General features: G+C 34.1%; 1 protein-coding gene across 7 annotated transcripts in view; it reads left to right on the forward strand.

The window, feature by feature from the left end:
* ARB2A (ARB2 cotranscriptional regulator A) overlaps positions 1-16,475 on the forward strand; it is a 530,196-nt gene that overhangs the window by 144,097 nt on the left and 369,624 nt on the right. For 5 of the 7 annotated variants that reach the window (XM_079146019.1, XM_079146024.1, XM_079146022.1 and 2 more), the window contains one exon: positions 5,611-5,730. The exons of the other annotated variants lie outside the window; for them this stretch is intronic. In XM_079146019.1, the coding sequence (XP_079002145.1) occupies positions 5,611-5,730 (120 nt within the window). The remainder of the gene's footprint in view (positions 1-5,610; positions 5,731-16,475) is intronic. 7 annotated transcript variants of the gene reach the window in all.

The raw sequence follows: 16,475 nt of genomic DNA on the forward strand, positions 1-16,475 counted from the left end.
TCTCTTTCCTGTACTCTGCTGATCTTTCTTATAGTTATTTATAGTTTTATTTAAAATTAGTGCTTTGTGGTTTTACATAAACATGAGATTCACTGTAGTATATTCATATACATACATAGGAAAGTTAAGCAAGTTTCATTCTACTGTTCTTGTCTTATCTGATCCTCTTCCCACCCTCTCAGTCCCCTTCCTCTCTTCTCTTCTATTTTCATGGAATTCCCCCTGCCTTTCTTTTTTCTTTTTCCTTTTTCCCTTATTTTTGTCTAGCTTCCACATATCTAAGAATACATTCAACCTTTGACTTTCTGGGTCTGGCTTATTTCACATAGCATGGCGGTCTCCAGTTCTATTTACCAGAAAATGCCATAATGTGACTTTTTGTCACATTTCTTGTTTTTTGAGGATCTCCATATTGCTTTTGTAGAGTGGTTGTACTAATATGCAGTTCTACCAACATTGTCTGAGTTTACCTTTCCTACACATCCTTGCCTGCATTTACTGTTATTTGTGTTCTTGGTAATTGCCAGTTTGTCTAGAGTGAGCTAAAATCTCAGCATAGTTTTGCTTTGTATTTCCCTGATTACCAGAGATGTTGAACATTTTTCACATTTTTATTGTGTATTTGTATTTCTTATTTTAGTTCTTTTGCCCATTTATTGAGTATTAGGGGTTTTTTAGTTCTTTATGTATTCTGCATCTTAATTCCCTGCCTGAGGAGTAGGAGGCAATGATCTTCTCCCTTTCTATAGGTTCTCCCTTCACCCTCTTTTTTTCTTTGCTGTGCAGAAGGAAACTTTTTAATTTGATGCCATCCCACTAATGATTCTTGGTTTCATTTCTTATGCTTTAGGAGTCTTATTCAGGAAATTGATGCCTGTGCCAATGTATAGGAGTGCTGCCCCTATGTTTTCTTCTAGAAGTTGCAGAGTTTCTGGTCTTTGATCCACTTTGAGTTGACTTTTGCACAGGGTGAGAGATAGAGATCAGATTTCATTCTTCTACTTAGGGATGTCCAATTTTCCCAGCACTGTTTGTTACAAAAGCTAACTTTTGTTTTTATTTTTAACATATGCTTTTGGAACCTTTGCCAAGTATCAGATGATTTTATCTATAGAGGTTTTTCTCTGTGTATTTTATTCTATTCCATTTGTCTTCATGTCTGTGGTGGTGCCAATACATTGCCATTTTTGTTACTATACCTCTGTAATATAATTTGAGGTCCACTATTGTGACTCTGTTAGTATTACTCTTCTTGCTCAGGATTGCTTTGGCTCTTTTGGGTCTTTTATTCTTCCAAATATATTTTAGAACATTTTTTTTTTCTCATTCTGTGAAGAGTATTTTTGGTATTTTGATGGGGATTGCATTGAATCTTATAATGCTTTCGGTGATGTTTTATTCAGCTTTTTTGTTTCTGTGAGCATAAGACCTGACAAGAACAATTTTAGAGGAAGAACAGTTTATTTAGGTCTCATGATTTCACAGGTCTCAGTCCACACACATGGTTGACTCCGTTTCTTCGGACCTGAGGTGAGACAGAACATCATGGTAGAAGTGTGTGATGAAAGAAAGGAGCTGGGAATATAGTACTAGGAAGCAGAGAGAGAGAGCTCTGCTCCACAAGGACAAAATGTATACCCCAAATGCATGCCCCAAGAACCCATCTCCAGCCATACCTTATCTGCCTATAGTTACCATCCAGTTAATGCTTATCAGAGGATTAATGCACTGATCAGACTCTCATAACCCATTCATTTGACCTCTAAACTTTCTTACATTGTCTCTCACATGAGCTTCGGAAGACACCTCATATCTTAACCCTAGGAGGTAGTATGGCCGTTTTGACAATATTAATTCTATGTATCCAAGAAGATGAGAAGTGTTTGCCTCTTCTGAGGTTTTCTTCAATTTCTTCAGTGTTCTGTAGTTTTCATTATAGAGGTCTTTCATCTACTTCATTAGATTTATTCCCAAGTATTTATTTTATAAGTAGAATAGTTATCCTGGTTTCTTTCTTAACCAGTTCATTATTGGATAAAAGTGATTGATTTGTGTATATTGATCTTGTATCCTGCTACTTTGCTGAATTTGTTTATTAGCTCTAGAAATCTGGTGGAATTTTTTTTTTTTTTCTGGACATAGGATCAGGTCATCATCAAGCAAAGGTAATTTGACATTTTTTATTTGTATCCTATTAATTTCTTTTTCTTTTCTGATTACTCTGGCTAGGGTTTCAAAAAGTATGTTGAATAGGAGTGATGAGACAAGTGGACATATACTTGTTGCTGATTTTAGAGGAAATGCTTTCAGTTTTTCTGCATTCAGTATGGTTTTTTTTTTTTTTTTTGTACTGGGGCTTGAACTCAGGGTCACCCAACCACTGAGCCACATCCCCAGATCTGTTGTATTTTATTTAGAGACAAAGTCTCACTGAGTTGCTTAGCGCCTTGCCATTGCTGAGGCTGGCTTTGAACTTGAGATTTTCCTGCCTCAGCCTCCTGAGCTCCTGGAATTACAGGCATGAGCCACTGTGCCCAGCTCCATTTAGATGATGTTGGCTTTGGTGTTGTCATTTATAGCTGTACAATGTTGAAGTAAATTTCTTCTGTCCCTAGTTTCTCTAGTGTTTTAAACAGGAATGGATGCTAGACTTTGTCAAAATCCTTTTTCCTGCATCTATTGAGATAATCGTGTGATTCTTGTCCTAATTGTATTTATGCAGTGAATTACATTTATTGATTTGCATTCATTGAATCTACCTGTTATGCTTGGGATGAATCTCACTTGATCTATCTTCTTAATGTGTTTTTTGAATGTGGTTTGTCAATATTTTATTAAGAATTTTCACAACTATCTTCATCAAGGATATTGGTCTGAAGTTTTGTTTCCTTGATTGTCTCTGTCTGGTTTTGGGATCAGGGTGATACTGGCTCCATAGAATGAATTTGGAAGTTTTTTTTTTTTTTCTTTTCTATTTCATGGAATAATTTGAAAAAGATTGGCATTAGTTTTTCTTTAAATGTCTGGTAGAACTTGGCTGAGAATCCATTCAGTCCTGGGCTTTTAGTTGAAAGGCATTTAGTAGCTTCATTACTTGACTTGGTTTGATTAAGTTTTCTATATCCTCATCATTCAATTTTGGTATTTCCTGTCTCTAGGAATTTTTTTAACATCATTGAGATTTTCTAATTTATTTAATCATAAGGTTATTTTCAAATTTTTGCACAGACACACAGAATGCCTTAATTTTATTTATTCATTTTTATTTGGTGCTAAGGATTGAACCCAGTGCCTCACACTTGGTAAAAGCGAGCATTCTGCCACTGAGCTACAGCCCCTGATTATAAATTTTTAAAAATTTCTAATGCATTTCTGGATTTCAGTAGTGTTTATGGTGATAATTCCTTTGTCATCTCTAATTTTGTTGATATGCATCTTCTTTCTTTTGGTTAGTTTGACTATGAGTTTATCAATCTTGTTTATCATTTCAAAGTACTAACTCTTTGTTTCTTTGAGGTTTTATAATTTTTCTCAATTTCATTGATTTTTGGCTCTGATTTTAACCATTTCCTATTTTCTGGATTTTGGTGTTAATTTGTTCTTTTGCAGAGCTTTGAGTTGTAATATTAGGGTTTTTTTTTGTTGTTGTTATTTTTATATTTTTTTAATTTAGGAACTCAGTGTTGTAAACATTCCTCTTAAAACTGCCTGCATACTGTCCCAGAGATTTTGATATGTTACTATTCCCACTCGTTGCTATAAAATTTTAAATTTCTTTCCTGATTTTTTTGGGATCTCTATTCATCTTTGAAAAGTGTATGGTTTGCTGAGCATGGTGGCACATGCCTGTAATCCCAGTGACTGGGGAAGTGAGGCAAGAGGATTGCAAGTGTGCGGCTAGTCTCAGCAATTTAGCGAGACTCTAAGGAACTCGATGATTCCCTGTCTCAAAATAAAAACAATAAAAAGGCACCTGAGTTCAATTCCCCAGTATCTCCTCCCCCACAAAAAGAAATGTATTCTTTAATCTCCAGGTGTTAGAGTGATTTCTTTTTTCTCTTGTTGATTTCTAATTCCATTCCATTATTATCTGAAGGATGAAGGGAATTCTTTTTTTTTCCTTTTTGGTACTTGCTAAGAGTTGCTTCATGCCCTAAAACATGATCTGTTTTAGGGAATATTCAGGATCGATTGAGAAGAAAGTGAATTCAGTTGTCAGTGGATGAAATATTCTATTATTCTATAGATGTCCAACTGGCCCAGTTGATTAATGGTATTTTTTAGTTCTTAAGAATCTTTCACTCTGGAAAGCAGTATGGAGATTCCTCAGAAAACTCAGAGTGGACCCCACCATTTGACCCAGCTATCGTACTCCTTAAAATCAGCATACTACAGTGATGCAGCCACATCAGTGTTTATAGCAGCTCAATTCACATTAGCTAGTTTATAGAACCAATCTAGATGTCCTTCAATAGATGAATGGATAAAGAAACTGTGATATATATACACAATGGAATATTACTTAGCCATAAAGAAGAATAAAATTGTGGCATTTGCCGGTAAATGTATGGAATTGGAGACTATCATACTAAGTGAGATTAGCTGATCCAAAAAAAAATGTTTTCTCTGATAAATGGGTGCTGATATATAATTGGTGGGGAGCAGAGGGAAGAATGAATTGTGTAGAGGGAAATGAGTGGAGGGCAGGGGGTGGGGGTGAAGGAAAGATGGTGGAATAAGGCAAACATTACTACCCTATGTACAAGATTACACAAATGGTGTGACTCTACATCGTGTACAACCAGAGAAATGAAAAGTTGTATACCATTTGTGTACAATGAATCAAAATGCATTCTGCTTTCATATATAAATATAACAAACAATTAAAAAAGTAAAGAATCTTAATTTATGTCTGAACGACCTATCTAGTGGTGAAAGGGTTGAAATCACCCAGTATTGTGATCTATTTGATTCTTTATATTGAGGTTTTATGTTCTAAATACAGGTATTTTAAATGACTTGCCATTATTCCATAGATCATTTGGTCCTTGTTCATTTTTTGTCCTTTTTATTTTTCATTTTAAATATCCTTTTATTGGTATATCTTCATGTTTATGGATCTATTTTTCCTCTGTGCCTAATCTGATGATAAACTTATCCACTGCATTTCTTAGTATAGAAATTGTACCTTTTAGTTCTTAGCTGTTCTATTTTTTATAAGTATTTAATTTCTCATTGATTTTTCTTTTATGTTCTTGCATACTTTTATAATGACTGGCTTAATATCTGTCTTCTAATTTCATAATTTTATTACTAGGTCTCTTTTTTGACTGATTTCTTTTCCTGGTTATGAATTCTATTTTCCTTTTTTGATGAATGTCTCTAATATTTTGTATTGAATAGTGAAAATTATAAATATTATGTTGTTGAGTGTTTGGGTATTATTGTCTCCCTTTTTAAAAAGTTGAATTTTATTTTGACAGCAATTAACTTTCTAGTGGAACAACTTATTTTATTTTATTTATGTTTTTTGGTACTGAGTATTGAACCCAGGGGTACTCTAGCACTGAGCTGCATCTACAGCCTGTTTTGTTTTTTATTTTGATGCAGGATCTTGCTAATTTGCCCAGCTGGCCTCAAAGTTGTGATCCTCCTTCCTCAGTCTTGCAAATAGCTGGGATTAAATGCATGGACTACCTTACCCAGATGCAGCTTGAGCATTTGGGGATTGTGAGTGTGAATTTAGAGTAATTATCTCTCTAGGAATAGTTTAGTTCTCTTCTGATATTATCTTTCTCTGGTTACTATGAACATGTTGAATATTCAGTGAGATGTAAAATGGTAAGATCTCCTAGCTATAAAAAAGCTCTGGGAATTATTAAGCTTGAAGATCTCTAGTAATTTTTTTCTCCAGTAGCTTTCCTTTTCTAGCCTTATGTACTTTCATTCCACTTGTGCATAGCTTAGAATTTATGCAAAGATTTAAAGGAACTTTAGTTAGCTTTTCTGTTGCTGTGACCAAAAGAACTGACTAGAACAATTTTAAGGAGGAAATGTTTATTTGAGGGCCCACAGTTTCAGAGATCTAATTCCAAAGACAGCTGGCTCCATTCCTCAGGGCTCAAGGTGAGAAGAACAGCATGGTTGGAAGACTGGTAGAGGGAAGTGGCTCAGGACGTGATGATCAGCAAGCAGAGAGAGAGAGTGCCACTCAACAAGGACAAAATATATACCCCAAAGGCATATCTACTGGGACCTACCTTCTCCAGTCGTACCCTACCTGCCTAAGTTAATATCCAGTTAAATTCTTATCAGAGGATTAACATACAGATTAAGTTAATGCTTACTCCTAATCATTTCATCTCTAAACTTTCTTGCATTATTTAACACCTGAGTTTTTGGAGACAACTAATTAGGTTGATTTCTAGAAGTCTTTCTCTGCACAATTCCTTTTTCTGTGGTATTGTGCTTGGCCAGTTCTAGCTGTCTCACTTTCCTTGAATTCCAACCATTTCTGGCTTCAAGGCTACAATGTTCTTCTTGGACTTTTCCTTTCTGGACTGAGAAGTTCGCCTCCAGACAGAAAACAAGGTGAACGCCTCCTTTGTTTTCCTATGTTAGAGACCACTGGTCTATGCTGCCTGTTTTCCCCTCTGTGAAGCATTTAATACATTTTACACAGGTGTCTAGTTGTTCATAAAGAGAGGGGAAGTTTGAATGCCACTAACTCCTCTATGGCTGTGAGCTGAAGTCTAACTAAATTTATTGTACTATTTGTTTGATTTTTTGAGGGGTGGGGATGTAATGTAGTAGAAACAGAAGATTGAAAGAAACTGGTTCCTTCTTCTTCTCCCTTTTGGCAGTAGTTAGGGAAGAGAGTATCTCTTGACTGAAGATAGTGCATCTTTCTTAGAATTGTACTTCCCAGTAGAATCCACATTATTGTGATCCATAGAACTGTCCTCTTTTCTAGCTCAAGAAAGACTTGTTAAATTGTTAAAGCTTGCCATGTGAACAGGTAAAAAAAGAGAATGGTGAAAATAGTATTTTATTTCTGCTCTCATTTCAGGGAATAATTACCTTCTTTTGAAAGAAAGATAAAAGGCATATTGTTAATCTATAGTATAGTTGCTGATATTATCCTGTGTCACAAATTACTTTAGGCTTTCTGATTGCATAGCAAAGGCTACTCTGAGACAGCTGGTAAATTTTTTACAGGTCTACTTGATTTCCCCTTTCTAGGAATCATAGTATGGTTCTATTTTTTAAATTTTTTATTTGTTCTAATCAGTTATACATAACAGTAGAATGCATTTATGCATTTTGATAGATCATACATAAATGGAGTATAATTACTCATGTTTCTGATTGTACATATTGTAGGATCACATTGATCATGGAGTCCTAGTTTTAATGTGATTTCTTTTCATTTGATAGGATAAATAATCTAGAGGAAATTTATTCTTTGTATGTATAATATCTGACTTGCACCTTGTTTGTTTTTCTGGTTACCTGTATCTGTTATAAAACTTTTTATTTTCATTTATTGCTCAACCTTACATGTATAAACTATAATGTGTTTCCTTGTATATGCTAATAAATATTAGTACAGTCATTCAAACATATCTATTTGCCTTTGAGATTATTTTTCATTAAATGTTTAATAGAGTAAGAAGGAAAGAAGAAAAGATCATGAAATGTTAGATTCTTTTCCAAGAGTCCTGACCTAGTGATAGTGTTAATATTGAGTGTGTGAGTTCAAAAGTATTTCATTATGATTGTGAAAGATGGATGCTGATATTAGTGTAGAAACAGGAAAAACTGAAGTCTGGAACTACATATCAGATTGTCTGAATATTCCCAATATTTAGATTAAGCTCATAGAAACTTACATATCCAGGGAAGAATTAGAGAAATGCATTTTATAGTGTATGTCACAGAAAAATCTGTAGATCAGACTGTTTTTCTCTGTAGGGAAAGGTCAAAGAATACTATGGAAAGCATCTCTAGGAATGGTTAGTACTGGTTAGAATGAGGATTCTTTAAAAAATTTTTTGTTTATTAATCATTGTACATATTTATGGGTACAGTGTAATAATTGGATACATTTTCATAGTGTACAATGTTTGAATCAAGATAGTTGACATTTCCATCCCCTTAAAAACAAATATTTTTGATTAACACATAATGATTGTACATATTTATGGGATGCAGTGTGATGTTTCTTTAAATGTATATAGTACATACTGATTAAATCAGGGTAATTAAAGTTTCTGTCTTCCTATAATTACATTGTGTTTGGAGTCTTTCAGTGCCTCTCTTCTAGTTATTGAGAAAATACAAAATTAAGTTATTGTAAACTCTTGTTGTTACCCACTGAACTACAGAATAGGAACTTCTGCCTCACTGTTTTGGTACTTGTTATCCAATTTCTGTCTTTCCCCATCCTTCCCAGACTCTAGGAATCACTATTCTACATTCCAATCAACTTTTCAAACATCCACACATGAAAAAGAATATGCTGTATTTGTTTTTCTATGTTTGATTTCTTTCAATTCAGGTAAGAAGACAGAAATTTTTTTTAAAAAGTTTTTGGTACCAGTGATTGAACCCAGGGGTACTTAACCACTGAGCTACATCCCCAACCCTTTTGATTTTTTTACTTTGAGACAGAGTCTCAGTAAGTTGCTCAGGGCCTTGCTAAGTTGCTGAGGCTGGCCTTAAAACTTTTGATCCTCCTGTATCACCCTCTCAAGCCCCTGGATTTATTATAGGCATGCACCACTAGGCCTGGCACAACAGGGCTTTTTTTTGGACAATTCTTTTTCTTTTATTTTCTTTTACACACTGCTAATACAGGGGTTTCTTTCTCCGTTTTCTTTTTTTTTTTTTTTTTTTTTTTTGTTTCTTTTAGTTATATACGTGACAGTAGAATGTATTTGGACATATTATACATACATGGAGTATAGCTTCCCATTCTTGTTGTACATGATGTGGAGTTACACAGATGGTGTCTTTGTATATGAACATAGGAAAATTATGTCTGATTCATTGAGTTTCCCATTCCCATTCCTCCTCCTTTCCCTCCTTTATCCCCTGTTCAATCTGGTGAATTCTCCCCTCAACCTATTATGAATTACCATCTGCATATTAGCAAGCATATTCAGCCTTAGGTGTTTTGGGATTGGTTTATTTCACTTAGCATGATAATCTTCAGTTCTGTCCACTTATTGGTAAATGCCATAATTTCATTCTTCTTTATGACTGAGTAATATTCTGTTGTGTGTATGTACTACATTTTCTTTATCCATTCATCTGTTGAAGGGCACCTAGGTTGGTTCCATAGCCTAGCTATTGTGAATTGACCTGCTATGTACTTTTAATGTGGTTGCATCACTTTAGTATTCTAATTTTAAGTCCTCTGAGTATATGCCAAGGAGTAGGATGATTGGGTCAAATGGTGGTTTCATTCCAAGTTTTCTGAGACGTCTTCATACTGCTTTCCATGTGGTTAGATCAGTTTGCATTCTGAGCAGCAATATATGAATGTACCTTTTCCCCTACATCCTTGCCAACATTTATTGTTACTTGTATTCTTGATAATTGCCATTCTGACTTTGGTGAGATGAAATCTCAGTGTAGTTTTAATTTGCATTTCTCTAATTGCTAGTGATGTTGAAAATTTTTTTGTATTTTTTGACAATTTCTATTCTCATGTAAAGTGTCTGTTCCGTTACTTTGCTCATTTATTGATTAGGTTTTTTGTTTATTTGGTGTTAGGTTTTTGGAATTCTTTATATATCTTGAAAATTAATGCTCTATCTGAGGTGTAGGTAGCAACAATTTTCTCCCATTCCCTAGGTTCTCTCTTCATGTTCTTTATTGTTTCCTTTACTGTGAAAAAGTTTTTTAGTTTGGTAAAATCCCATTTATTGATTCTTTTTTTAAAATTTTAAAAATTGTTCTAATTAGTTATATGAGTCTTGATTCTGATTTTACTTGTGCTTTAGGAGTCTTGTTGAGGAATTCTCTTCCTAAGCCCACATGATGGAGATTTGGACCTGCTTTTTCTTCTGGTATATGCAGGGTCTCTGGTCCAGTGCCTGGTCCTTGATTCACTTTGAGTTGTGTTTTGTGCAGGGTGAGAGATATGGATATAATTTCATTTTATTACATATAGATTTTCAGATTTCTTACCACTATTTGTTGAAGAGGCTGTCTTTTCTCCAATGTATGTTTATGGCACCTTTATCTAGTATGAGATAACTGTATTTATATGGGTTTGTGACAGGGATTTTTAAACAAGGGAAATGAAGGCATGATATGGTAGGATTTAGGGAATGGAGTATGTGAACTTCCATGGGATAAAAATCACTTCTATTTTTTTTTTTTCTCTGAACTAAATTTCTTGTAATTATATGTATCAGCATAAACATAATAGTATTAGTAGTGTTGTGACTTTGTCACAAGTAGAGATCATGTTTGTATATTTTAAAAAATTTTTTTATTTTTTTGCAGTACTGGGGATTGAACCCAGAGCCTTGAACATACCAAGCAAACCCTCTACCACTGAGCTACACCCCTATCATTAATATGATTTTTAAAAATATTTTTAGTTGTGGATATACACAGTACCTTTATTTGATTTATTTATTTTTATGCAATGCTAAGGATTGAACCCAGTGCCTCACACATGATAGGCAAGCACTCTACCACTGAGCTATAACCGCAGCCCCCATTCATATGATTTAATGGTTCTAAATATATCTAAAATCCATTAATGAGAAAATACATACACTGCAATATATCACAAATTTGGTATTTTAAGCATTTTGTACAACTTTATTCCAATGGAATTGATTTTTTTGTAGTCCTGTATATTTTACTTTTACTCTAAAAGCATCATTTCAGGTATAGCCCATTGACTTTATCATCTATCCAAGGATATGTTTCATAAATTAGGAATGCCATGTCTAAGCAATTAATTAAAATTATTTTTTTTTCTACTTTACCAACCACAGAGACTTAACCATCTTTTTTTTTTTTTTGCTTCTGCATTTCCTGCTACTGTTGGGTTAAAAATAGTAATCCTTCAACTTCAGTTTTCCAGCCCATTCTCCTTCAGTTTCTTTATTTATTGAGAGACTCTGTAACATAGGAGAAGAAATATATCATACAAGTTTGGATAATAAAGTCTATATTCCAGGGCAGATTGCCTAGGTTTGAATTTAGACTGCAAGACCCATTTAACTGTGTGACCATGAGTGGACTATATCATTTTTTATATGCCAAAGGGCCCTTAGGAGGTCTTCTTATTTATTGGGTTGTTGTGAAGATTAAACCAGATTCAATAAGGAAATTATTATGGGAACTTGTCAGTGAGTGCTATGCAAACATTTACTGTTATTATATATTCAGAAAATATCTGATGGCCATTACATTATGTAGACCCTGTGTATTCAGCCCAAGACAAATATATAGTTGCTACTCTTTCAGAAGATGAAAGCCTAGTGCCAAAAGGCAGATCTTGGAAAAGGCATTATTCATGATCTAAGTGTGAGGAAAGAGCACTGCAAGATTCTTAGCTGTTTTTTAAAGGATAGATTGGTGGCCAGCCAAGAAAGATGTCAAAGGTGAACAAGCAAATAATGGGAAGGTGTTTAAAGAAAGTAAAGCAGTATCCTTTGCAAAGACTATAAAGAGGAAAAATCCTGATGTATTTAGAATTGGAAAGAAAAGTCAATGTGGCTATAATATGAAACATGAGAAAGTGATATACAGTTGAACTAGAGAAGTAGGCAAGGACCAGATCTGGTATAGCCTTAAAGGATTTAAGGATTTGGGACATTGCCCTAAGTCCACTATGAAGCTACCAGATTTACATTTTTAAAGGAGCAATATATTTGCTAAGAGGAGATTGGATCTAAAGGACATTGTCGGATATAGCAAGATACATTTAGGAAGCTACTGAAACAATCCAAAGAAGAAAATGTGACCTCTTGCTAAGACCTGAGTGGTGATAGAAGAGATGGGGAGATACGGAAATACTCCAATGCAGTTGACTTTTGGCCCTTCATTGTTTGTGGTTTCCACATCCACAGATTAAACCAAGTACAGATTGAGAATATTGAGGGGGAAAATTGCATCTGTACTCAACATATACAGACTTTTTTCTCGTCATAATTTCCTAAACAGTAACAGTTTAGCAGCTTTTTATATAGCATAGTAACTATTAATATGGTATCTTGGGTGGGGTTCCTAGAAGCAATCTCCACAGACACCAAGTGGATTAGGTGAAAGGACTTGATCATTGGTTGTAAGGGCAATAATAAGGAACACTCGCTCATCAAAGATACTTAGGCCTCTGGCTTGAGCAGTTGGATGGTGCTATTTGTGTGGAGTTTATGAACACAATGGAGGTGGAGTACTTTGGGCTGTGTACAGATGAAATTTGGTTTGAACATATTGAGGTGCCTCGATAAATGTTTTAATATTTAAGGTGCCTGTGAAATCAGTAGAAGGAGATACTAGTTGTTAGTTGTATACATTTACAAGTTTGAACTTTCAAGAATCTGGTTATCAGGAAAAACAAGGACTGGATAGAATAAGGGTTCTCCTTAAGAACAAGTAAAAGGAAAATATGAAAACAACTTATCTGACACAGATCTACCTAAAGGACTACAGAGATAGAGTAGAAACTTTCAAGAATGCAGATGCAAAGTTGGAAGAATGAATTTTATTTCGAATGATGAAAAAGCAGTTAATTCAAACAATTTTGAAAGAAGTTTATAGTATGTACTCACTAAGAATAAAGTATAAAAAGTTGTAAGGGGAAAAAGTAGGGAATGAGATGGAGATAATTTCAGTGAAATACAAGATGTAGTTCTGATTTAAAAGGATGTGTACCCAGGGTAAATGTGCTTTAGTTCTAATTAGACAGTTCATTGCCATTCATGTCATGGTCTCTTTAAAGATGGTGTAGGATTCCTTTTCAATTTAGCCAATCTGACATTATTGAGTAATATTAAACTTTAATTACTGAGAAATTTTATATTTCTGTCTTTCCTTTTTTTTTCTCTATCACTGTCTTTCTTCAACTCTTCTTCCCTCTTGCCTACCCCCCCACCCCGCCTCCATCCTTCCTAGAGGGAGCTCAGACATAATGAAGAGGTTAGATAAAGAAGGTATAAACACGAACGTGTATTTTTCAGTGGTGAGGTAAATTATAGGGCAGATCTTTATTTTAGATGATTGTAATTCCTAAAATAATATTTTTGGGGAATTTGATTTTACTATGATTCAGTAACTCAAACATATGTTTTTCTTAGTGAATTTTTTTGACAATTAAATATTTTAAAAATTGATTGATTAAACTATGGTAGATCCACATAGTAGAATGCTATGGTTAGTAAATAAAGAATGAAGAAGGTCTTTATTACTGAGAGTGTAGATCACCAGGATAATTTTTTTTTTCAATTTATGAAATTTATTTTCTTTTTGAATTTATTTTTTTATATATATTTTTTATTTGTTCTAATTAGTTATACATGACAGAATGCATTTTGACATATACATAAAAGGGGTATAACTTTTCATTCTTTTGGTTGTAAATGATGTAGAGTTACTCAGGTCATGTAATCATATATATACATAGGGTAATAATGTCCAATTCATTCTAAATTATCATTCCTAACCCCACACTACCTCCCCTCCCTTCACTTCCATCTCTCTAGTCCAAAATGCCTCTGTTCTTCCTGCCCCCCTGCCTTATTTGCATTCCATATCAGAGAAAACATTTGGCCTTTGGTTCATTGGGATTGGCTTATTTCACTTAGCATAATTTTCTTCAGTTCTATCCATTTACTGACAATGCAATAATTCCATTCTTCTTTATGGCTGAGTAATATACCATTTTGTATATATACCACATTTTCTTTATCCATTCATCTGTTGAAGGGCACTTAGGTTGGTTTCATAGTGCAGCTATTGTGAATTGAGCTGCTATAAACATTGATGTGGTTGTGTCACTGAACTGTGCTGACTTTAAGTCCTTTGTGTATAAACCTAGGAGTGGGATAGTTGAGTCAAAGGGTGGTTCCATTCCAGTTTTCTAAGAAGTCTCCATACTGCTTTCCATAGTGCATCAGTTTGCAGTCCAGGCAGCAGTGTGTGAGTGTACCTTTTCCACTACATCCTTGCCAACATTTATTGTTGCCTGTAATTCTTGATGATTGCCATTCTGACTGTAATGAGATAGAATCTCAGTGTATTTTAATTTGCATTTCATTAATTGCTAGAGATGTTGAACATTTTTTCATATATTTGTTGATCGATTGATTATATTTCTTTTCTGTGAAGCGTCTTTTCAGTTCCTTACGCCATTTATTTATTGGATTTTTTGTTTATTTGGTGTTAGGTTTTTGGAGTTCTTTATATGTCCTGGAGATTAATGCTCTATCTGAGGTGCTTGTGGTAAAGATTATTTCCCATTTTGTAGGCTCTCTCTTCACTTTATTGTTTCCTTTGCTGTGAAGAAACTTTTTAGTTTGATACAATCCCATTTATTGATTCTTGATTTTACTTCTTGCACTTTAGGAGTCTTGTTAAGGAAATCATGATGATTTGGGCCTACTTTTAGGATCTCTATTCTAGTGCCTAAGTCTTTGATCCACTTTGAGTTGAGTTTTGTGCAGGGTGAGATAGGGGTTTAATTTCATTTTGTTACATACAGATTTCCAGTTGTCCTAGCAACTTTTCTCCACTGTATGTTTATGGCACCTTTGCCTGGTATGAAATCATTGTATTTCTGTGGGTTTATCTCTGTGTCTTCTATTTTGTACCATTGGTCTACATATCTTTTTTGGTACCAATACCATGCCCTTTGTTGTTACTGTGGCTCTGTAGTATAATTTAAGGTCTCCTATTTTCTTGCTAAGGATTACTTTTACTATTCTGGGTCACTTATTTTTAAATTTTTACTCTGGGTTACTTATTATTCCAAATGAAATTAATGATTGCTTTTTCTATGTCTATGAAGACTGTTATGGGATTTTAATAGATATTGCATTAAATCTGTATAATGCTTTTAGTAGTATGGCCATTTTGACAATGCTAATTCTGCCTAACAGGAGCATGGAGGTCTTTTTGTCTTCTAAGGTCTTCTACAATTTCTTTCTTATGTTCCATAGTTTTCATTGTAGAGGTCTTTCAATTCTTTTTTTAGATTGATTCCTAAATATTTTATTTTATTGAGCCTATTGTGAATGGGATAGTATTCCCAGATTTCTGTTTCAGTGGAGTTATCACTGATATATAGGAACACATTTGATTTATGGGTATTGATTTTATCCCCTGCTACTTTGTTGAATTCATTTATTAGATCTAGAATGTTTCTGATGGAATTTTTTGGATCTTCTCAATATAGAATCGTGTCATCATCAAGTAGTGATAGTTTGAGTTCTTCTTTTGCTATTTATATCCTTTTAATTTCTTTTTTCTCTCTAATGCTCTGGCTAGAGTTTTATGGACAGTGTTGACTAAAAGTGGTGAAAGAGAGCGTCATTATCTTGTTCCAGTTCTTAGAGTGGGTGCTTTCAATTTTGCTCCATTTAGAATAATGTTGGCCTTGGGTTTAGCATAGATAGCTTTTATGATGTTGAGGTATGATCCTACTATCCCTAGTTTTTCTAGTGTTTTGAAAATGAAGGGATGCTGTATTTTCTCAAATTCTTTCTCTGCATCTATTGAGACAATCATGATTTTTGTCTCTAAGTCTGTTGATGTGATGAATTATATTTATTGATTTCCATATGTTGAGCCAACTTTGCATCCTTGGGATGAACCCCTCTTGATCATGGTGCATTATCTTTTTAATATGTATTTGTATGTGATTTGCCAGACTTTTATCATCTATGTTCTTTCAGGAAGTTTTCTTTCCTTGATGTGTCTTTGTTTGGTTTTTGTATCAGAGTGATATATCTTCATAGAATGAGTTTGGAAGGTTTCCCTCCTTTTCTATTTCATGGAATTATATGAGGAATATTGGTGTTAGTTCTTCTTTGAAGGTTTTGTATACCTCTGCTGGGACTCTGTCTGGTCCTGGGCTTTTCTTAGTATGCTTTTGATGGCATCTTCTATTTCACTGCTTGAGATTCATCTGTTCAAATTGTGTATGTCCTCCTGGTTCAGTTTGGGTAGGTTATATGTCTCTAGAAATTTGTTGATTACTTCAATATTTTCTATTTTATTGGAGTATAAATTTCCAAAATAGTTTCTAATTATCTTCTGTATTTCACTTGTGTTTGTCATGATATTTCCTTTTTTATCATGAATTTTAGTAATTTGAGTTTTCTTTTTCTCTTCATTATTGTGGCTAAGGTTTTATTAATTTTGCTGATTATTTTTCAAAGAACTAACTTTTTGTTTTGTCATTGAGTTCAGCTCTGATTTTAATTATTTCTTGTCTTCTGCTTTTT

This window comes from Sciurus vulgaris (assembly GCF_902686455.1).
Source record: "Sciurus vulgaris genome assembly, chromosome: 6".
NCBI classification, from domain to species: Eukaryota; Metazoa; Chordata; class Mammalia; order Rodentia; family Sciuridae; genus Sciurus; species Sciurus vulgaris.